Source organism: Branchiostoma floridae, chromosome 10 (genome assembly GCF_000003815.2).
Source record: "Branchiostoma floridae strain S238N-H82 chromosome 10, Bfl_VNyyK, whole genome shotgun sequence".
NCBI lineage: Eukaryota > Metazoa > Chordata > Leptocardii > Amphioxiformes > Branchiostomatidae > Branchiostoma > Branchiostoma floridae.
Window position 1 is genome coordinate 3643151 of NC_049988.1, and position 23995 is coordinate 3667145.

Here is a 23995-nt window from a genome sequence, read left to right on the forward strand (position 1 = left end):
TCCAAATTTTTATTCATATTGTCTCACACAAAATTTATGTAATGATTCATTCTCTGATAACGCATTTCTATGAAACAATATGAGGAGAGCGGAATTCGGCAATGATAAAGACTGAGCAACAGTTATTCAGGCACCGACGAAAGGTAGCGGCTGGTATCTGAAACCGTTAATGACTGTTAATTTGGCTATATTAAACCCGGATCTCTAAACTCCATGGACGTTTAAAGTAAAACACAAGATGACCGAGATGTATAAAATTCTCCTGACACAAAGAAAGTCTCAGCGAAATAAATCTCTCCTGATATCGCAGTATTTTTGTATAAATTGTTTGACCTGCTCAAGATTTTTTTTCAAAAATGTTTACTTGCCATGAAAGCTTTGGCTTTATTTTCCAGATGGAGGTCGTTTCCTGTATGTTGGTAGTGACGCCGGCCAGCAGCCATTGGATACAGCCAGAATCATCGGTCCTGTCATTGTGCCGTCTGTGGTTCGACCGTGTAATGTAAGCCGTTCAAATTGATTAGAAATACACTCAACATACAAACTTGGTTCTACCTAAAAGTACCCTCTAATCCTATCAAGTCTTAGGACATTATCGGGACTAAAGAAAACACAAAGAAAGTTTGATAGTATGGTGCTATTGAATTGAATTTTTCAAAGTGTCTTCAATAGATTCTTATCGTTCAATCGTTCAGCGATTTATCAAATTTGAGGCCGCAGAGAGAGCGCGGCGAGATCGCCTTCCTAATGTAAATGGGGTATAACTGATTTGAATGTGTTTCTCACCAGATGACATTTAGTTACTACTTCTCTGGACCAGACGCCGGAGACTTGGATGTGTTTACCCGTCAGTACTACACAGGAGTGGAGAGACCGGCATGGCAGGAGTCAGCGGGAACTACAGGGGTGTGGTCACAGGTCACTGTCTCATTTCAGGAGCAGGACCCATTTCAGGTTAGTTCCTTACATGGGGTGTCAACAGTGTAGAGTTAATTTTGTAGCAGTGATAGATTCATCACAACGGAATTATAGAGAGAGAGAGAGAGAGAGAGAAAGAGAGAAAGAGAGAAAATACGAAACATTGAGCTATAAAAGATTTTCACAAACGTTGAAATTGTCGTGGTAATCGACCATAAGGACGGGAAATTTTGTTACAAAAATTAACAATGTTTGTAGCCTTTCTGAAGCTAAATCGCATTCGTTTTTCGAGGTTTGTTTGATCATAGAGGTTCATTTTTCTGATCCTGGAGATATATTGATGTGTTTTTTTGTTTAATCTAGCCCAACTTTCTGACCCTTTCCATGTTTTGATTAGAATTTAACTGACTGGACTGACCCATTCGGGCAGGGTGTGAAATCCTGGTGTCATTTCGATCTTCTGCCTGTAACTTGTTGAACCGCCTGAGTTGACCTTCCACTTTTCAACCAAAACAAATACTGTAAATGCATTTAAGTTCGCGGGGATTTAATTTCACGGTAACAGGAAAAGGGACTTTTTGTGGTGGTTTTAAGTTCGCGGTGGCACTGTGGAAAAATGTTCGTGGTGGTTTTAAGTTCGCGTTGAAGTGTCCACTGCGAAACGCACGAACATTAAACCACTGCGTAAGTTCCTGCATTTAGTATGGCAAGCCCAGCTTTACAGTGGTGGTAAACACGTGGGGTATCGAAATGTATCTTAGCGTGAAGGGATTTGAATTGATTGTTTCTGCATGAGCACCATAAATGGAAAGTCTATTTGATGACCCTCCACTTAACTTCCGATTTTCATTTCCTTTGAACTGCAGGTAATTATTCAGGGTGTAATCGGATACGGTCGAGATGCTAGGATTGCTATTGACGATATCTCCTTCTCATGGGACTGTGTACGAGAAGGTAAGAATTCATTTTGGAAGGTAATAGACTATAGATTTGGCCCAAGACCGTGGTGTTGTAACATTTAGAAACCGATCTTATCATCGCTACATTGCAACAGATCGATGAAGTGCTGTCCGATATTACCGACTATAGATGAAGTTTGTTTATTTGTCTTTAATAGTTGACGGAAGTGTCCGCCTAGTTGACGGTTCCAGGTTTGACGAAGGCCGTGTGGAGATCTACTACAACCACCGCTGGGGAACCATCTGTAACATCGGCTGGACACAGACTAGCGCTGATGTGGTGTGTGCTCAACTGGGGTACAGGGCGTCTGTCTGGACAGATTCTAGGTAAGAACATGGTGACGATAGAAAAAAAATTGATAAAACACTCTGGCTGGTCTGTACTGAGACCATATTGATCAAATCAACATGGCTAATGTCAATTGAAGCAATGCTCTTCTGAGATTCTTAGTAGCATTTTGTTTTCCTCCATTAATTAAGGTATCCTGCGCCTGATTCAACACCCATCCTACTAGATGACGTCACTTGCGACACCAGGAACAAGTCTAGAATCTCGGAATGTCGCACGAAGCCGTGGGAAAACTGGAGTCCACTTTGCAACCATGCCAAAGATGTGTCTGTCAGATGTGTAGGTGGGTACAGATTTCTTTTTCCTTTTCATATGCGAGAAATATTTTACATGTCACGCCAAACTACATATAGCTGGCAAGTGCAATTAGATATCTCGTTCTCAGTAAAAACAGAAGTAAGTTTAGGTTCTTATAATAAATTAGCTCATTTGTTTTGGAAGCTTCCTCTATTACCTATGGCCAAAAATTGTCAAACATCCGTAATCGACTTGGACTGTGCCTCTACGTCTTGGTAGGTTTGCAATCACTACTGACACCACACCGAACTGTACATTCTTCTGGTTTATTCTCGGAGTCTCTCTTCAGCTATCTTCTCAGTCTGGAAGGGTCTAACCTTCTGCCAGGCTCTTCTACTCGGCATGCGTGTCACCATGTTAACATGTTAGTCTCTGCTGCTTGCTTAACACCACATGTTACATCCCCTTTTCTTAAAGCAAGATGTCATTTCAGATCTTATGCGATCATCATTATTTTTCTTTAACGCATTAGTTATGTATTACATGGCAGGCGTAACAAACGTTCAAACAGCTACATGTATCTGTTAAGAAAAGAGGTATACTCTTTAAAATAATGATATTTACAGTTTTCTTAAGATAATATAGTTATAATTTATGGGCAGCCATTTCACTCCATGTTCAGGTTTGGTAATTTTTTATAAACTCTTGACATATCGGTTATGTATACGCCTTTTATTACTCGTAAATTGTGCAACCGTGATATATTTTGCATGTCTAGGTCAGTGGCATCAATGCAGACCAGACCAGTTTGTATGTGACAACGCTGTCTGTCTGCCTCAAACTGCCCAGTGTGACTTCACAGACGACTGTGGGGATCGGAGTGATGAAAGTGATTGTGGTAAGGCCACCTTTCCACCAGACAACCTAAATAGAATATGTGTAAATGCTGATGTCATTCTGGGTACATCATGCAGCATGTAAAAGTATAACTGAGAGGACAGCAAAGCACACAAAGTTTTAAAAAAGTCGTTTCTTTTCTACACAATTCGTTGAGCGTTCTAAGTGTCAAATTCTAGGTTCAGAGAGCGCGCGGTGAGAGCGTCTTCCTAGTAAAGGGGGTATAAGTGGTTTCCTTTCTGATTAATCAAAATCTATCAACTACTTAATCATAGTCCTTTCAGTTCGGGGAAGTGACATTAGTGTTTAGATTTTTGCAGTTAATATAAAATCACCTCTCCAAATTTCCTGAACAGGAAGCTACCCAGGTAGATGTAACTTCCAGAACGGCTTGTGTAACTGGGTCCAACTGAAAACTGACAGTACTGACTGGACAAGAGGATTCGGCGGGTCTGAAGTAGGGGCTCCTTTGGTTGACCACGAGGGTCAAACAGGTTAGTGGCATCCCCTGCCGTCTTGTAACGTTAGTTCACCTTTATCCGTAGGGTAACCTATATTCATTGCATATAAAAATAGGGTACTTGGGGATCGTTAAGTCGATGGAAGGTAGTTTCACATTGTCATATCTTGAAAGTTTTAATATTTGAAACCCACGTCGTTGACCGGAAATCTCTAAATACCCAGTTTTTTAAAAAAAACAACGAATCTAGGTTACCCCACGAATAACGGTGAATTAGCGTTACAGCACAAGCGTTTTGAATGTACCATGGATAGAGATGATTTGTCTGAATTGTGCGAAACCTCATAGAAATGAATAAGACTCAATTGAGCCATCACACTATTGACAATATGCATTTTTACATCGGCATTTTTTTAAATTCACAGACGGATATTTCCTGTACCTAACTGGCGCCAAGGAAGCAAATGCCAACTTACTACTTCCTACATACTTCATTTCCAGTGGTAATAATTGTTCAGTAAGTGTGCTTGTTCTTCTTTCTGGCCATTATCTGAATTTAGTTTATGGCAGACGTGTTGGATTTGGATATTATATATGACTGGTTTATTTCGAAATTCAAAACACTGACATTGGCATGGCAGCCTCATCTCACGACTGAATTGCAAAGTGTCATAACAAACCGTTAACATCATGATATCAAAGTGGTTAGAATTGAAGATTATAAATCATTGCAAAGACACAGATCTTAAGAATCGTTGCAGACAGACAAATTAAAATAGTATTGGGATAAAACATTTAAACTATATTTACTTAGCACAGTAATATCAGTGTATCACTATGTCGGAGAAATATCTAAAATACATAATGCCTTACTACTCGTATTTGATACAAAACAGCAGCACACAGGAGATATAGTAACACTGTCACATGCAGAGGAATTATCAGTCTGAGAATGATCAATTTGAGTCTTATTTATTAGATTTTAGCAAATGGTTGTTGGAAATTTTAATCCGAAATTTTGGTCAATTCTTTTAGTGGTGAGGTCATAACATTATTGAATGCCACTCCTCTAACGTATATATATCTTGTGTCTCCTCCTAATAGCTTTTGTTTCACTACTACATGAACGTCGGTGACGCAAGCCTTTCTGTTCGTGTCGCATCAAGGACGGTGGCGAGGCTAGAATGGCAGCAAAGTGTTTCACAAGGTCCGACCTGGCTCAAACAAGAGGTGCCAATCACGGACAGAACGCCGTTCCAGGTTTGTGTTTCATTCATATTGTTACCAGTTACAGTTTAGTGTTAGCTTTTAGACTAGAGTAGATATGTATATTCCATACTGTTCTACACTGTTTGTACACTTTCGTGTTGATTTCAATTAGCCCAATTAGACAAGACTTTGCAATAAACTATCATTAATAATACGCCGATAATTAAACTTTTCTATTTGATATAATCTTAGATAATGTTTGCATCTAATACCAACATTAACGCTTTGTATAGCTTCAATATTTCAGCCTTGGATCAATTGATTGTGTCAATTTTATGTACCCTTTACACCTCGATCATTTTGTTCTAGGTCTCCTTCACAGGGTCTATTGTGATACCGTCTGAGGGGTCGATAGCGATAGATGACATAACGTTAACACCTGGCTGTATCATTGGTAAGGCTTTTTTGTGTTGTCCATGTGTTTGTGTTTATACTGTAACACGACTATTGCCAACATAGTTAATAATTGAGTTCTGCAGCATGAAATACTATTCAAACCAAGTAAAGCGTTTAGAAACATACACATGCAATGGAAAGGTCTTGACAATGCTATTCATTTTTTGTAATGTATGATCACTTTGGTTTCTTTATTTTAACCTCTGACCTCTGCTTATCATTTTACGCTAAATTATCTGCATTTGTTGTTAAGCTGTTTTTCATTTCATGTATTTCATTTTAATCTTATTATGTATGTATGACACCAGGAAGAGTAGTGTCATGATAATGTACACTAATGGAGATCGTAATAAAACAAACAAACAAACAATGGTATCTTTTTCGGTACCTCTTTTCTTTTACAGATAATGACGGTTGTACAGCGACATCGTCCACCTTTAAATGCGGCAGTGGTGAATGCATTTCATTGGACTATGTATGTGATTATCAAGATAACTGCGTGGATGGAAGCGACGAATCGGACTGCGATAAAGGTATTTCAGCTTTACATTGGCATATCAAGAAGGCATGTAAGTGATGGATCTATGATCACCACATTGTCAAAAAATACTTATTTTTTTACGTATTAAGGTATTTAGGTTGGCTAAATTGGCATTTTGACCTTTATTAGTTAGTTTTATTGCAGTGGTATGTACCAATGTACTGTATTTTGTCATAGAAAAAAATAATATTAGGGGCAATAAAACCTGACGACGTCATCAATATGGCCCAAAAAATCAGATTTATAATTCCTTTATATTAGAATCATTATTCGTTACGGTTCCATTCTTTCTTAATTCATTAATGAGAAAACAATGGAAGGTTAAAATGCCAATTTAGCCAGGTGAAATACCTTAACATTAAATTCACAGGACCAAGACGATGTGATTTCGAAGAAGACTTGTGTTCCTGGTCAGCTGGTTCAGGTGACATCGGATTCCAACGGGGCAGAGAAACAACAAGTACCAGTGGCACTGGGCCACCGGTGGACCACACTCATCAAAATCCACTAGGTACTACCAGTAGCGACTGTGTCAATGTACTTTTAAATGAAACGATCATTTACGAACATTATTTCTTCCGTGCAAAATAAGTGTGCTTTCTATGTTGAAATGTACTTTCAATGTTCAATATGTCAAGGTACCTAAAAGCATTTTTCAATGTTCCATATTTCAAAGAAACTAGCATGTAAACAATATCGATCTTCGATATTCGATACCCCTATTTTCCCCACAGGCTTCTACATATTCATCGACTCGTCAGGCAGCAGTGAAGGGCAGAAAGCTCAACTCGTCAGTCCCGTCTTTTCGGTTGGCACTCCATGTCAGGTACTGGTGTTAAACAATTACATTTTTGTATCTATATATTTGAGCGTACACTTCGTGCCAACAGCAGAAGATGCGGGATTGAACGAGCTTTCCTGATCTTTTCTCCTTTACGAACAATGCTAGTGTCCTCCTTTTATATTTTTTTTTACTTTTTGTCCCGTCCAGTTTCGATTTTTCTACCACATGCAAGGCCGCAGCATCGGCAGTCTGCATGTTCTGGTAAGGGATGTGAAGAACGGATCAACAGAAGAAGTGTGGAGACGACAGGGCCAACAGGGGAGGGGCTGGCTGTTTGGTTCGGTCAGCATTGGCACTAACAACAGGAACTATCAGGTACTAAAAAGATAACTAAGGAAACTTTGACAACGTGAAGTTCACTCACAGATCTTACATTTAAATTTCTTGTGGATAAGTGTACTAAGAAAATTATGACGTTCAATATGATATTTGATGTTTTGATCAAACAAAGCAAATACGAGTCGTCTGAACATTTTGTAAAATGTCAAGACCCTACGACATAGTATAAAGATCAGAGCAATGCTTGACATGTTCATGACATGTTCATTCTCCTCATAACCCATGCATATGGTTGGGGTTAACCAAACCATAATCGTACTCCTTATGTAGGTTATTCTAGAAGCCGTGGTGGGAAAGGGAGGCCAGGGTGACATAGCTGTGGACGATGTGTCTTTCGCCACATATTGTACGCTGCTCACAGAAGGTACATATATCTCATTTTACAACCTTTTGTAATTTACTTTGTCCTGACAATCCCCTAGCTTGTAAGTACTAGATACGTGATATTAGAAAAAAAATACAATTTTATCGATTTATCTATCTGCTTGCCATTGACCACCAGATGGGTTGTCCTCCACATCAGTCGCAATCATCGCTGTGTCCAGCGTGGCAGTAGTGCTGATAGGCATCGGTCTGTCTGTCTTTATTGTCTATTGGAGACGTGAGAAGATAAAGAGAAGGAGGTGAGCTATATCAAGTTAAGTGACCAAAAACTGTACATTCTCAAACCTATTCATATCTTACAGTTTATAACAAATTTGCAGGACACTTCTTCTTGAAGAGTGAAATCGTTGTATATGTATAACACGCCAGTTACTGTTTTATGGCCATTTTGATTCGATTATATTAAAGCCATCTTCTTGGAACCACATCAAAGTTCAGCAAAGTTGCCTTTATCATGAAATCTAAGATATCAGGAAGGTTGAACGAGTGAATAAACACACAGAGCATATACCGAATAATAGACAGTGTACCGAAATTTGTAGTATACATGTATATCTATCTATTGTAATCATAAAGATGTACAGTATGGTCGAATACATTAAATTCTTATTATTAAATTATAAGATAATAAAAACAAGAAATTGTCTTGATATTATCTTGCCCAGATACCGCAACAACAACCAGAATACCGGCCTCCAACTTGGACGTCAGCCAGATCGACCAGAACTTGGAGATGGGAACCTCAGAACCTACGAAGACCTAAGAGGAAGTACTACAAGTAAGATACGCAGCAGTGGATAAAAAGGCGAAGAAGGACTAAAAACATACATATAACTTTTCTATTTGAAATTTAAAAAAAAAGCTGTATCGGGTCCATTGAAATACCAGCTTCGACCTATCATTGTATTCTCGTTAGGCCTACGTCACATTTCCTACCCGGGGCGCGGTCGGGCTGTTTGAGGAAACAAAAAATTAAATTTCATGCCAATAAATATGCACAAGGCATGCTGTTGACTTATTTTTGGTCCGTTTTGTGTTTTTGTTGTCTTTCATATCGTACTTTTCGTTCCCCAAAACTGCCCGGCCGGGCCCCTTTGTGGAAATGTTACGTTAGCCTTACTAGTGTCATCATAAATCACTTACATTGTTGCAATATGCGACAACCATGTGTAATTTGACATCAAGTAACCTACATTTTGCATCGAGATAATGAGGCAATGTTAACTTAGAACTTATGAAATTTGAAACGTAAAACTCATTTGATTTTATTCTCGATAAAACCATGCTTAATGATCATGACCTCGATCCATGACAAAATTAACATGAACTGAATTATAATACTTGATAAGCAAATACTTTCGGTAGCGCATATTTGCAAGTTATAAAATGTTTAATTGGGTTGGGCAATATGTCGCTAAACAAATCGCAGAAGCAACGGAAAATAATTTCTTGCTTCTGAAGCGGCTAGGAATGATGACAATCAACATGCGATATTCATGTTTCAAAGAATTACTATTAATGTCTTTTGTGTTTTCTTTTCCAGACAATTATCAGTCCTTAATTGGTGCAAGACGTGTTGAAAACGGGTCTGTTACAAAGGCAAGACAGGTAATTTATTAGAGAATTAGTTTACATCAGACGAAACTGAGTACCAAGTTTTCATTGCAACTGGAGCCCACAAGTTTGAGAATCGCCACACCTCGAGTATGGTAAAGAACCCACCACACTTATCGAAATAAGTATGGATCTTTCTTGATGTAAGCGGATCAAAGCTAACAGTCCGGTCTTTCATAGCTTGTACCTATTATAAACAATTGGTGTGTTCCACCTGTGCTACTGTAACTTGGCAAATATGTCCCGTTCTCATACCGACAGATTGAACCTGACGGAGCATACGCCATTCCTGCATACGCGTCATCTAAAGATCGGTTCTCAGTGGACAGCAGCAGCCAGGCATCACTGGTGAACAACACCGTCGGTATGGCAACGACTGGGAATTCCAACGTGGCATGCGAGAATGAAAATAACTACACAGTGTTAGTTGGTAAGCCTTTGATCGAGAAATTAGGCCATGTTGATTTGATTACATGGATGACATCAGCCCGCGCATCAATTTTCTGTTGTTTCCGAGGAAAAGTTTTCAACCATACTGTAAATAGAACGAAGCGGCTGCAAAATGGTCAAACATACGCCAAAGATTGAGAATAAAAAAGTATTGGAAAACGTATACTAATGTCATAGAATGCCAACTTCATTTCCGCCGCTGCAGTTCCAAAACAACACTCTGACGTCAAAAGCTGTCACTTAGAAATGTCATTTAAGAATGAAGACTATGGACAAAAGACTTAAACGACAGATTCTCTAAAACATTATGCTAAGTTACTCCTATGTATCATACGTTGTATTTCTGTGTACTTTTTGTCGAAGCTACCTGCTATAAAACCGTAAAGAAAGCCTTCGTTGCCTGCCTAACTACCCATAGTCCATTAATCCCATTTCCTTCGTAATGCTGTTTCAAAAATTTAAAAAAAAAAATACACCCCTGATGTTTCAAGACAAGCTGCAAGGGCCCAAAAGTCTTTGAAAACGTATACCGAAGTCACAGAATGCCAACGTCAATTTGGGGTTCCTAGAGGAAGACTTCCATATATATAATCAAATCAACATGGCCTTATTTGTAAAAAAAAACGCATCCCGGACAAGTCAAACAGTCACTGGAAAGGAATCCGTTTTATGCTTTCTAGTTTATTGGTGTTTGGTCGAAGCAATATCAAGCGGGGTATAAATTTGTAACCTTGTTACCGTGTCATGGAGGGTCGCTGTAGTGTGGAACTTATTTATTCAGACAATGTTTATCATATTCACACGATCGACACATTCGATGACTAATAAATGATGTTAAAATATCAAATACATTTGAACTTATGTTATCTTGAATATCCTTCATTCCATATTGTTCTGAAAGGTTTACCTCTCTATTTCTCGCTTTCAGATGACAGACTTTGGAACTTCCTGAAGATAAACGGCTTCGATGACTACATCAATATCATGGCAGAAAATCGGTTCACGTATGAACGTCTTCAGTCATGTAAAGAGGTAGACCTGGTAAACATCGGCATACCTCTTGCTAAAGCACATGCTATTCTGTCAGCTTTCCGTGAAGATGGGACCTACGAGTACACTAGGTCTAATGAAGTTATTCCCAGCAAGTATATCTGCCCGATAAGCAACAGTGTAATGAAAGACCCAGTGCGTGCAAGCGATGGTTGCATTTATGACAGGGTAGCCATAACTGCTTGGTATGAAAGGAACGGCTGTACACCAAACCTGAAGGCTCATAGACTAGACCTTGAACCAGTAGACGATCTACGTGAAGAGATTGACGAATTTCGCAAAAGGCGTCAGAAACGGGCGAATAAAGAGCTTCCTGGTCATGATGTAAGACCGGACTCTGCTCAGTCAAATTCATCCAGGTCTGCCACTCCTATGGCAGATGTGGAATGCTAAAGTACACAACGCCATGTATAACATGTCGACCGAAAGTCTGATTTCTTGGACGTTGATGATTAAACACCTTACTAGAAAACTGTGTGCAACATATAGAACACATTATCGACCAAAATGACTCTTTCTGAGTATTCTCGAAGTTCCACATTCCAAGTGTACACTTGTTGATATTGAGTTATAAGAAGATTTTTGCATGTGCGTAATTTCTATGTTAATATTGATAGTCATTTTTTTATTCCGCAATGTCGGTTATTTGAATATGCCAGATCTTTTGCAGGCTTTTATCCTGCGAATCCCTATATATATATATATATATATATATATATATATATATATATGTTCTAAAATATTTGATGCAGTCAATGTGTTCTGTGTTGGGAAAACATCTATTGTACGTACGTATGTAATGCGCAGGTAGCAGGCTAGGAATTATTGTGCGTACTGGGTACTTACGTTCTATGTGTTCTACATATTTGTGTGTACGGGATAATCCATTTCTGTGTGAAAATAAACCCATGTTTGATACACAACATTTTTGTTAATTCTTGCCTAGTCCTAATAATCAATCCCCCTGAAACAAAATCACAAATTGTTTAATGATTAGTGTGTAAAGTTTAAACCAACTGTTCTCTATCATAAAACAGGACTTGTAATTGCCATTGTAGTATCCTCAATTATATAGTACTTGTAATTATCGCATCGCGATACAAGAATAACTTTATTCAATTCTTGTTGCACAACAATTGTACAAGGTGCCGCGTTTGCGACATAATTTAATGTTATACGAAATGGATCTACCTTACAAAAAGACTATGTAATATGGAATGAGAAGTTTGCTGTAATATTATCAAAAGCGATGTTATCATTACATCAGAATATAGAAGTATCTTGTATGTTTTCTTTTTAACTAAATTATCAATCCCACTATCTTGTCTTACGTTTCTTTGTAATGAGTGAAGCTCAATCAAAAATAAGAATCAGAAGATATGAATAATGTATCACTGGTTACGTTTTGTCAAATTGCAAACAAAAAATTTCTCTGCAAACGTGTTTTACTAAAAGTCAAAATAGTTTGGTATAAATGGCAAATGTCGTAAGCTAACCTTCTAATTTGCTTCCTAGCGTTAAGTAAACACCTATTATAACAAACTATTTAAGTGCCTAACTGATTTATTTATTTATAGTTTTGAACATCATGGTTTCTTCAACTGTAACATCTGTTTTAATAGTAATACCAGGGAAGTTTATGTTCCTTTGGTATGGGCTTGCAATCTCGTATGTGACAAAAAGGAACCAATCCCTATTATAACGATAAGGTATCGTAAACATACAGTAAATGTCTTGCTTATCCAGTTGACGCAGGTGATTTAAAATGATACAATTTACAACATACAACAAGACAGTAACAACGCACACAGATCTCGCGTGCCAAGTGGTCGCACTAAACGTATTGTTCTCAGTATGAATTAAAATGATGTTTGGCCACAGTGAATGCAGTGTCTGATCTATTGTAACGTTACACTTGAACACATTAACACTTCAATTAGGGCTGTTGTCGATGTGGATAAAGGTTACAACTATACCTATTCAAAAGCGCCACCTTGCGTGTCAACCATCACAAATAGCAAGGTATGAGACATTGAAACGCCCTGTGAGTGTGACACACTTCTCTTCCCTCGGGTATACTGGGAAAACCTATTGCTCCCTTAGCGCGTGTGCTTGAAACTTGAAACTTTATTACAATCAACTTGTGCGCGCGCAAACAAATACACGTGTACATCGTCTTTAGAGATAGGATACGTAAGAAAACCACTAGGTAAGTGTAAGAAGCAGTGGCAGAGGAGAAGACGTCTCGGGACCGGCATCAAGAAGCGGTGGACTGCTTCAGGTAGGAGATGAGGTCTGCTCGCTCGCCCTTCTTCTTCAAGCCAGCGAAGACCATCTTAGTGCCGGGGATGTACTTCTTAGGGTTCTCCAGGTAGACCCAGAGGGTGTCCTCAGCCCATGTAATTCCTGGTAGGGGAAAAAAGAAGAAATTCTTAAGTTGTAGGTACAGTAAATTCATTCCATTTTCAGCACTTCAAGTTCACAGCCTTGTTCGCAATAGTTTGCAGGGTCTTTGAGATAGTAGTGGAAACTACGTATACTGGAGCAGGGTTCTAGCTAGTGCATTTTAGCATAAAGGGCCACTACGTACACGCTATAATTTGCAACCAACACGCTCAAAAGAAGACGACCACACTATTTTCAATTAGCGTAGTGGTACTTTGCCTTTACTTGTTGAAAAATGTCTAATCATATTTAAAATGATGATATGCCATCATAAGCATATGTAAGCAGGCCTGGTACTTGTTCATCAGTTTATAATCATAACGAGTTTGATACCATAGGAAAGGGAATCACACAAGCTTTTAATTGATATATAATACATTGAAATTGATGCAGAAACAAAGTCGATATTCCAAACTTCTTGTGCCGAGTTTAGTATTAAAGAATGTATTTTATGCAAGTTCACGTAGCATGTAAGAAATGATAAATGTTTTGACTAGAAATGTTTTCTACTTACTGCCGTATGCAATTCTTGATATACATGTACTTAGAATGTATTGCATGGATCAATTGTTTTTAGATGCAATTTTCTTTCAGCGTAACACTAGCACTCATCTTTACACTTACCCTTGTTTTTGTTAGCATCAGTGTAAGAGAAGCCCGCTGCCTGCCCGGTCTTGCGGCCGAACAGACCGTTCAGGTTGGGCCCGGTCTTGTGCTTGCCTCCCGCCTCTACTGTATGACACTGGGCGCACTTCTGTTTAAACACCTTCGCTCCTTTCGTCGGGTCGCCTTTTGCAACTGCATCCGCCATGGTCTCTGTTCCTGAAACAAGAAATGTGACTTTTAGGAGCACGTTGAATACAGTTTAAAACACAGGGTAAACAGTGTTGGACAAGTTCACTTGTCCTACCGGGCAAGCACAAAAAAATATACTTACCAGAAACAATTTTTCACCTGCCCAAAATTAAAATGTCACTTTTTATGAATTTTCACTTCCAGAAATGTAATCCTTATTATTGCCTCTAGTTTTTTATGTTGACCATTGCTTGATCTCATGACTATAAAAAGTAAGAAGTATATTAGAATCTCTATCAATGGAAAACCTTACTTGTGGTTGCCTTATCAGCACTTTTACTTGCCCTGGACAATCGGACTGTCCAAATGCAGAGTGGTTCAGTTTGATATGAGTCAAACGAATATGATAATTTTATAACTTAGCTTTGATCAAGAAAATTATAGTATCGTTGATGAAGGTTAGACATCAAGGTAATGATATTCGCCAAATAGCAGAGATCGCAGCTGGATATGATTCAGAAACAGTTTTTGGTAGCATCCTCTAGTTCTTTTCGTGAGCGAGTTAACTATAGTATCATTCATCTAATGATTTCAAAATATTGCATTATGAAAACTCATCATCAGAAGGTCATGTCAAAGGATACACACATAAAAATCTCCACACCATAACTTTGTACAACAGCTATGATCTAAAATAGACCTACCATATATCTGGTGCGAGTGCGTGGACACCACAGGAAGACTTTCATTTGCCAAAGGTACAAACGTAACGAGAACGGCAGTTCGAAAATGCAATTAAACACCGAAAAATCAATATCCAAAATTGATCATCAAACCAAATCCAAACATCGCGATTTTTCGTAATCGAGTAACCCAAACCGTTAAACACAGCATACATAGCTGCATACGTTGTTTGCCAGCCACGCAACCTCTAAAAAGGCTCCCGAAAGTACGAAGGCCCAAAAAATGGGGGACGTGCACCAGAGCCTTAGCGCAAACAACCAATCTTCTCTGGGGTTTCGTTCTGAAATGATTCACTCCATGTTTTGAAACACACAAAACAAAGTTCAAAGAGGTGATTATATTGGACTGTTAAATACAAAATACCAAGTATCTGTTATACTCTCGCCAGAGGTAAGAACTTGCTACACTAACAAACATTTCATTACCTTGAACAACGATCTTGTTGTTTCCTGGGTGTCGCGCCAAGCGTCGAATGAACAGACTACTCCTGTAGCACTATAATTACTAATTACCATACACCTGTGAATCACGCCCTGTATGCGTGATCCCACACCTGTGGTACACCTACTTTACTGCAGAAACTCAATTATTACTTCACCTATATCTCTATGTTCCGTTTGCCATATTCGTATGTGGTTTGGCATGTCGTCTGTACTCAGTTACGAAATGATGCACGTTTCTTTCATTTTGAAATAGCGGTTGTTATAATCGATGTAATAATTTCAGAAATCACCCCTACAAAATGTACGTCTCGCGGTGTATTGGTCCAAGTCTGTGTTATCAAGGCCTTGCAGTAATTGGATACTATCAAGCAGATGTTGCGTGATTTGCGTGTTTTGTGCGCGTCGTATTGTCAGCTGTTCACAGCTGTCGCTATTTACGTTTATAGCTAGGTCACACATGTGTTGTTAGGGCTGCTCAATGGAAAGCATATTAAAATACATGCAATGAAGGTTTTAAAAAAAGTACTAACCCATATCTTAAGCTTAAAAATCCTTCTCCACCAGAAAGTCACTTGGGTCTAGTTTATAACCATTATAACCATTGTTCGGCTCGTTCTAAGAGAAAAGCTCGCTCATTGAAGAAACCTTACCTTTGACCCCAGTTCCTGATTCAACAGACATGTTTGGTACAGTTTTGGCATTGGTTGATGTTTTTCCTCTTATTTTTGTTAAAGATGTGTTTGTATCTTGTTCAGGCTTTGTGATTTTGTTTGTATGTTTGGAACTGTCAATATTATGGGCTTGTTAATATTGTCATGTCACATGTCCTTAGTCATTTGTCAATATCACGGCATATTATATACATGTATTGGGCTAGAGCGAGTTGAGATATTTACTTGACTTGTCGTGTGACAGTCAAATAAAGTCTTAACATTTCTTTTGCATGTCGTCCGCTCGTAATATTTCGCCGCTATATTCTCTGTAATTTGGATCATTTGGGTGTCTTTTTGTTCATCGTATTCTATGTTTGGGACTGTCAATATGGGTCTCACTAAATACCGAAAAAACAACTTTCACTAATTACCGAAAACAACTTGATACAACCAACAGACAATCATTTCAATGGGCTATCATTTAATGATTTTGACTTGATTTAGGACTGGAGTTAGGCTAGGATGGATTTATTTGTTTGACGACCCATGTTATCAATACTAAATATTAGTAAAGATAAAGTCAACGATCTCCTTTCATCATCATCATCATCTTCACCGCATGTCAGTTCTGGTCACTGAGGCGGGCCCTCATTGTTCGCCATGCTGCTCTGTCCACTGCTTTGCCTGTTCGAATATATCAATGTTCGAATTCAGATTCACTGATCCTGTCAAGGGAACTGCTTTGTCAACTCGCAAACTCATCAATGGATATCTATACTACATTTGTACTTGGCATCTATTGTGTAGCTCCAAGCAGAGGTTATGGTATGGACGGGTGTACTATTGACCACAAGATATCGCAGTCACTGCTATCCCCCGAAGAAACCTCTGCTTGGAAAATAGGTTTGTTTATTAATTACGGCTGGCAAATTCTGCTGCCTATTTACCTAAATGACGACTGTGTACTACATATTTTTTTCCATCAACCAAAACAATCTAGTACATTTCTTGCTCAATTATAACGTATTTCCGCTGCCAAAACAAATATGTTTAAATGGAAAAACCGCAAAGGTGTATTAACACAGAGGCCCCTTATTTTGGATTGAATAAAATGTTTAAAAAAAAGGATTCTGCTCTATACCATAAAACAGCGTGTGATCGATGGAAAGGTGTTTTCACCGGCTACATCCCCTTTGCCGGAAGAATCCATCATTCAGAATCACCCCATTCTCTCCCTCATTGTACATTGTATGCATGATCAACAAAAATCTTGTTCCCAATCTTTCTGTGTGAAAAGGATTCAGCAAGGTAGGATATTACCTAAAAGAGACTGAGTATCCCCACTTGACATTCAACAGTCTTCAGCCAGGTCCTACAAGCAAAATGTTTATTATATTCTTCAGAAGACCAAACTGCACTCTTGAATAGATAACACAGTTCAGAGTATTGTAACACACTACACGGTGAACTATTTGTCAGGGTTGGACTAGGGAAATACATAAGCACTTTTTTCTAGACATCAGTGTCCAACACTACTTAAAAAGTGTGCCAGAAAAACTGTAGTGGTGCATCTAATTTTACAGAAATTTTGACCATTTTAATTTTGACCACATAACCCCCCCATTTTTCCCTAGTCCACCCTTTTAATGTCAAGCCATCTGCTACAACGATTTTCATATTTTTCCTAGTAACTAATTAAACTAATTTAAATCACACGAAATTTACTCCGAAAAAGAAATTCTTACACAATATCATACTTTCAAAATATCTTAGCGAGTTAAAAACTACGCAGTCTGCTGTAGTATTCAATCAATGAAGACAAATTTGAAGTGATTTCCGCACTTCTTATTTCTGTTCAGTACATTTCAGTCCATGATAATGACCCACCTCACAGGAACCTCACTTCAAACTCCAAACTAGGCTCGCCCCTGAGGCGTCGCCAAAAAGTCTCAAGGAATAAACCAATCACAAAAGGGTGTTGTTAAACTTATAGCTAGCTGCCAATGTGGGTCTAGAAAACAGAAGCATCGCTAAGTGGCAAGACAATCACTTGTAATTTCTGTACAGCAACAAGCCTGGTAACAAGTAAGAGCAATTACTACAGCCATGGCAATAATTTACTAAAAGGAAGCGCATAAGGAAATAGGTTGGCTAATTCCTTTAACACTTTCACATGGATCCGTCTTCAGAGATAGGATACGTAAGAAAACCACTAGGTAAGTGTAAGAAGCAGTGGCAGAGGAGGAGACGTCTCGGGGCCGGCATCAAGAAGCGGTGGACTGCTTCAGGTAGGAGATGAGGTCTGCTCGCTCGCCCTTCTTCTTCAAGCCAGCGAAGACCATCTTAGTGCCGGGGATGTACTTCTTAGGGTTCTCCAGGTAGACCCAGAGGGTGTCCTCGGCCCATGTAATTCCTGGTAGGAACAAAGGGAGAAATTCTTCAGTTGTACATCAAGTAAATCCATTCAATTTTCGGCACTTCAAGTTCACAGCCTTGTTGAAACAATAGTTTGCAGGGTCTTTGAGTTTGTCACCAAGAAACAACTGAAGTAACAAACCAAAACTCAAAAGAAAGAGCATTTAGTTACAGAGTGGTAAGTAAAGTCACAGACTTAAAAAACAAGCTACAAATGTTTCAAAATCTACCGTATAACATTTGTCAGCAAAATGCTAGGGTTTAAGAAAAAAAGTTTACATCGGGGAATCTTTTTTTCTAAAATTTTTGTAAAAAAATACAAGGACTTCAATATATAGAAGACTATACTAGTATGCACATTAATGTTTGATATCATGTATTATATTAATGCTACATAATACTGTTGATGCAGAAACTTTTGAGAAATTGTGGTGGTTTAAAACTTTAATGTTCGCGGTTTTCGCGGTGGTCGCTTCACCCCAAATTTTAAACCACCGTGAACATTTTTCCATTGCAGTAAGAGACTGCAGTACATGGTGCTACCGCGAACTTAGAACCATCGCGAAAAGTCCTGACCTTATTCCCGCTACCCCAAAATTAAATCCCCGTGAAATGCATTTACAGTATCATATGATTAATGCTAGGACTACAAATGTCTTCCATTTTCTGCCGTATGGAATTCTTGCTATACTTCTTGCATTTCTCATTGTTTTCACATGCAATTTTCTTTCAGCATATTAAACACTAGCATTCATATTCCACTTACCCTTGTTTTTGTTAGCGTCGGTGTAAGAGAAGCCTGCAGCCTGTCCAGTCTTGCGGCCGAACAGACCATTCAGGTTGGGCCCAGTCTTGTGCTTGCCTCCCGCCTCTACTGTATGACACTGGGCACACTTCTGTACAAACACCTTCTTTCCCTTCTCTGGGTTGCCTTTCGCAACTGCATCCGCCATGGTCTCTGTTTCTGAAACAAGGAAGGTGACTTTTAGGTTTATGTCCAATACGTTTTAAAACACGAACAGGGTAAAGGTGGTTCCAGAATTCTTTTCAGGCGATAGAGGCACTTGGCTGTTTACATTATCTGGACTATGTTTTGGACATGGTATTGGAAGGCAGAGGCCATTCCTGTCCTTCCATTGCCTTTAACCTCTCCAAGTCAGATACCAGGGTTGGACAATTTTTTTTTAAAAATCACTTGACTTATCGAGCAAGTTCATAACAAATCTACTTGCCTGAACCAACTTTTTACTTGCCCGTTCACTTTGCCATTGTTTATTCACTTCCAGCAATAAAATTCTTCTATCTTTGGCTTTCTTTTTCTGTGTTGACCAATGTTTGATGCCATGACTGTGAAAAGCATGTTTACTAAGTACATGTATATTATTCATGGCAAGATCTTGGTGTAGGGGTAGGACTTGTGCTTGCCCTATCAACACTTTCACTTTTCCTGGACAATCGGACCATTGGACTTGCCCAACCATGGATAGCCATTTGTATAACTGGGTGGAGTATGCATACTTGTGTAAGTTATGTAAGGTACCTTTCCCAAGGGCACAACATCAAGAAATTGAGTCATCAGTCAGTCTAAAAGACTAGGACAGATCTAGCAAGAAAACTTAATCAAGTTCTGAAACAATACTGTCCAACTTCAGAGTGGTTCAGTGTTCAAGAGTACAATGAGTATGATAATATCAAAGCTTAGGTTTGATCGAGGACATTATAGTATCGTTGATGAAGGTTAGATATCAAGGTAATGATATTTGCCAAATAGCAGTAACGCAACTGGATATGATTTTGGAAACTGTCAGACGTTTCCGGTAGCATCCACTAGTTCCTTTTTGTTAGCGAGTAAACTATAGTATACTTGTTTAATGGTTTCAAAATATTGTTATGTAAACTCATCATCAGAAGGTCATGTCAAAGAATACACACAAGCTCCACACCATAACTCAGTCCATGTACAGCAGCTATGGTTTAAAATAGACCCTACAATATATCTGTGACTCCCTAATGTGACCTAAAGGCCAGGACTTTTTCGCCCCTCCCAAGGACATGGTATGGCCCTATTTAGCACCAACTCTCAGGCAGATGTTGTGAAGCAAAATCATCACATATTCCTTTGCTTCTAACTTCCTTTGTGACAGTCTGTGACAAAAAAAGGCAGCTGAGAAACACTATTTTTACTTCCTAACATCTGCTTGGAGATTGCTACAGACCCACAACAGGTCCTGTGCTGGGGTAGTTGTTTCAAATTTTGAATTTTCGACAGATTGGGTATTGGCAACCTATGTTTTGGCAATTGCGATGTGTGAAATTATCATTTGCAAATAAAAACGACAACTGGATATCACTGTAATTGCATTCACGTTTGCAGGGATTTTATTTTAAATTTCCCAGAAAGGAGATAATGTCGCTAACACATGACAAACGTGAACACTTTTGCATTTACAGTATACTAGTATTACGAGCTTCCATACATACGGGCCGCCGCGGCAATGGCCAGTCTGGACAGGGTTTGGACCAGCAGCAAGATCTCTGCGCAGACAAAGATAAGGCTCTACAACAGCCTCGTGCTGTCCATCCTTCTCTACGGGGCAGAGACTTGGACTCTCACTGCTGCCCAGGAGCGTCGACTCGACGCCTTTGATACTAAGTGCCAAAGAAGAATCCTGGGGATCAGGTGGCATGACTATGTATCCAATGCCACCCTGCGCGAGACCACCAGTCAACCCCAACTGTCCAGTAAGGTGCGCCAGGCCCGTCTACGACTGTTTGGTCACATTGCCAGGACGGAGCCACCTCTGGAAACAGCTGCCCTTCTGAGGGAGCCGACCCCACCCAACTGGTCCCGCCCCAGGGGCCGTCCCAGGCATACCTGGCAAGAACAACTGAAGGACGACCTGAGGGCTGCCGGCCTCGACCTTACCACCGCCTGGGTGCTGGCCCTCAACAGACCTATGTGGAGATCTGTGTGTGCAGGCGCTACGCTCCATACCGGAGCATGCGGACCTGAGTGAGTGAGTGAGTGAATACATACGCTTCTTGGTTGGAAATTTTGTGTTATTTCCTTGTCATTTGTGTTCTATCCACTGTCTTCAGGTTTTGAGCTGTCAAAAACCGAAAAATATCTGAAGTCTGATAATTGATAAGAAAACGTTAACGGAACACACTGTAAGTCCCATGTAAGTTCATGCGAATTCAACTTCATGGAAGGGAGAAATGGTAGCCTCCATAGCAGGCTCTCTGGGGCCTTTTTCGGCTCATACATGTAATAAACTTTTGCTGGCCTCTTCTTTTTGTATTGGCGTCACAGTGGCAATTAGTGATCCAGTACAAACAGAAATGAACAGCAAAAATGTATTATAAGCCAAAAAAAATGCACCAGAGAGCCTGCTATGGAGTGTAAAACAATATTGGGGGCAGGCTGACAGAAGACACAACAAGCACTTTCAGTTTCACTGTGATTTTAAATTTTCTGTGAAAAGTTCACCGTAAAAATTTCAGCATGTACAGAAACCAAAATAAGCCCCAATACCTCCCAAAAGGGAACCCAAGCAGCCTGGTCAGGTGTCAAAGCTATACATGATTAATGCAACAAAACGACAGCAAAGGAGCCACACGCGGAGCCTGCTTTGGAGTTTGGAGCCTAGCTAACAATAAATGCTCACGCGGAACAAGGACGCGCGGAAGAAGTCACGTTGCGCAACCCCCGGCTTACGTGTCTGGAAGGTGACTCAACTTCCGGTGACTTGAGCCGGTTCAAACACGTTCTTACATCATAAAAATACCTTTTTTTCACTACACAACTCCATATTTGGAACTGCATCAGAGAGATATGACTAATTTTAAGTATTTTTGTTAACAAAATAGTGCACTAATTGTTGGAAATGATCGCCTGTTTCTAGGGACATCCCATTAAAAAAAAAGCCGGTATAGGACGCGTGCTGGTTTACGAAATACCTTTCGTAAGGTATTCCCCTTCGCTTGCGTAACCCAAAACCTTTTCTATCTACGCACACTGGTATGTTTTGACCAAGATTTAACACCCAGAAAGACAAAAATCTTGCTTGTAACGAAATAAAGCCCTGAACTTGAGTACCCTTGGCTTTGTCCTCCCGTGCCCTCCCCCCAAACATGCTTTTACGTGTCCTCGGCGTCCTGAAATATGGCGCCCGCGAAAAAAGAAATGCCGGTCCCAGAATAAAAGCTATAAATTTCAATATTCTTTACCTCAAAAACTACACCAAAATGTACTCAATGTTGTCTATGGAGTTAAAATGATGACCTAGATGATTTGGGGGACTTACTTTTCGCTGAGATTGGAGAAAGTTGAGAGAAACACGCGAACACACCGGTGTCCTGACAGCTCTGTACGGAAACTTCGTGAAGGTCAATCTGACCAAGCGCAGGCGCAGTAGGAAATACCTTACAAAACGCTCTGACGTCATCCAGACGTCACTTCCGGGGCAATCCCGAATTCAAATGGCGCGAAATTCAAACTTTAGGATCTGCTTGGCTTGATGGGTTTTCTAAGTCTCTACCAGGCTCCACATGTGGCTGAAAAAGCAAACTATGCTCCTACTCTTCGGCTAGGCAACTCCTCCGGCATATGAATCTGTCTATTTTATTCTTTTGTGGCAAATTTCTACTATTTCCAAGACGAAATGTGCACCCAAAAATAGACTAGGACCCGACTAGGGATGGGCAGAACTACTAGAATGCATTGTTTAGCTTTCATAACCGTTTTTGAAGACATCTTTTCCAACTTTTTTTCTGCGAACCCTCACATCAGTTTCGGAGTGCCCAAGGATGCAATCTAAAGACCTCTAAACAATGAAAGTAGTTTTGCCTTGATTTGATATCATAATTTTAAAAGATCAAGCACTTTGACGTTCACAACATACTTTCACCAACACTTCTAGCGTTTGTTTGTTTGTTTCATTTAATTTCGCACCAGAGGAGTGAAAAATAACATCAAATACAAACATGAGCTATGATCATGTCTTAATAGACATGTTGATTTGATTATATGACCTAGCTGCATTTCTCTAGATCTGTATACAGCGGAATAAATGAAATCAAATAAAAATCAACTGGAAACTCCAAAATATAAATAGAAAAAAATATTTTGACCAAAGAAAGTCGCCTTCATTAGCTCTATGAAATCTAGAAGGTTGAACAAATGATTGAACACATGACATTTGTGATCATTAGTACTTGTTTCATATTCTTATTCTACGTTACATTTTTGCTGATTTTTCAGCTTCTTCTATTGTACGACTTACAGTATCATGAGTATGAGTGACTGATGTGAAAACGTCTTTTTTGGCGACGCCTCAGGGGCGGAGGCATTTTCTACAGTATTACGATCGCTTTGAAAGAATTTAGAAAATTGCACGAATGCATTCCCTTGGGAATTGATTTTTGGCTAAACCTCAAGGGTATAGTTCATACAGTGGTAATTGAAGACTATTCTAGCAGTGCATTCTTTGCGTCAGGATTAATGGTTTAAGGGAGCGGTCTTTTCACATAGCCGGAATGACTGCATATCATAAGCTGCACATACAGATCATTATGATGTTTCGCATGCTTTATGAATGTTGTAATGAACACCAATATGTCCCAGATTTTTGCCGTTATTTCTTATATAAGCTTGTGCTTTTTACAATACGGAATGGAATGCTGTGAATTTGTTATCGTTTGAAGTTATAGTGAGCCTGGTTTTGAGTGGTAGAAAAATAGAGTGATTTAAAGAAGACAATGAAGACCAATATAGCACAGCTTTTGCCAATA

At 39.3% G+C, this 23995-nt stretch overlaps 2 protein-coding genes and 1 long non-coding RNA gene across 3 annotated transcripts; 1 reads left to right on the forward strand and 2 right to left on the reverse strand.

Moving 5' to 3' along the window:
- Positions 1 to 1787: 1787 nt before the first annotated feature.
- On the forward strand, positions 1788 to 3360 carry LOC118424800. The gene is made up of 4 exons (XR_004832249.1): positions 1788 to 1872; positions 2036 to 2204; positions 2358 to 2509; positions 3242 to 3360. It is a non-coding gene; the product is annotated as an uncharacterized LOC118424800 (long non-coding RNA).
- A 9495-nt stretch (positions 3361 to 12855) lies between these two features.
- LOC118424390 (cytochrome c, testis-specific-like) lies at positions 12856 to 13967 on the reverse strand. Its single transcript, XM_035832937.1, has 2 exons — positions 13777 to 13967; positions 12856 to 13113 (listed from the first exon to the last, which is right to left on the reverse strand). The coding sequence occupies exons 1-2, from the start codon at positions 13961 to 13963 to the stop codon at positions 12965 to 12967; spliced, it is 336 nt and encodes a 111-aa protein (XP_035688830.1). The 5' UTR covers positions 13964 to 13967; the 3' UTR covers positions 12856 to 12964.
- A 3190-nt stretch (positions 13968 to 17157) lies between these two features.
- LOC118424389 (cytochrome c, testis-specific) lies at positions 17158 to 22671 on the reverse strand. Its single transcript, XM_035832936.1, has 3 exons — positions 22510 to 22671; positions 18969 to 19166; positions 17158 to 18200 (listed from the first exon to the last, which is right to left on the reverse strand). Exons 2-3 carry the CDS (start codon positions 19153 to 19155, stop codon positions 18052 to 18054), a joined length of 336 nt encoding a protein of 111 aa, XP_035688829.1. The 5' UTR covers positions 19156 to 19166; positions 22510 to 22671; the 3' UTR covers positions 17158 to 18051.
- Between the last annotated feature and the right edge of the window lie 1324 nt (positions 22672 to 23995).

Bases quoted from the DNA above. Each gene is read 5' to 3' on its own strand.
- LOC118424390 (XM_035832937.1), bottom strand. From the start codon at position 13,963: ATGGCGGATGCAGTTGCAAAAGGCGACCCGACGAAAGGAGCGAAGGTG. The intron at 13,114-13,776 runs GTAAGTGTAAAG...TTCCCCTACCAG, and splicing joins TGATGCTAACAAAAACAAGG to GAATTACATGGGCTGAGGAC.
- LOC118424389 (XM_035832936.1), bottom strand. From the start codon at position 19,155: ATGGCGGATGCAGTTGCGAAAGGCAACCCAGAGAAGGGAAAGAAGGTG. The intron at 18,201-18,968 runs GTAAGTGGAATA...TGTTCCTACCAG, and splicing joins CGACGCTAACAAAAACAAGG to GAATTACATGGGCCGAGGAC.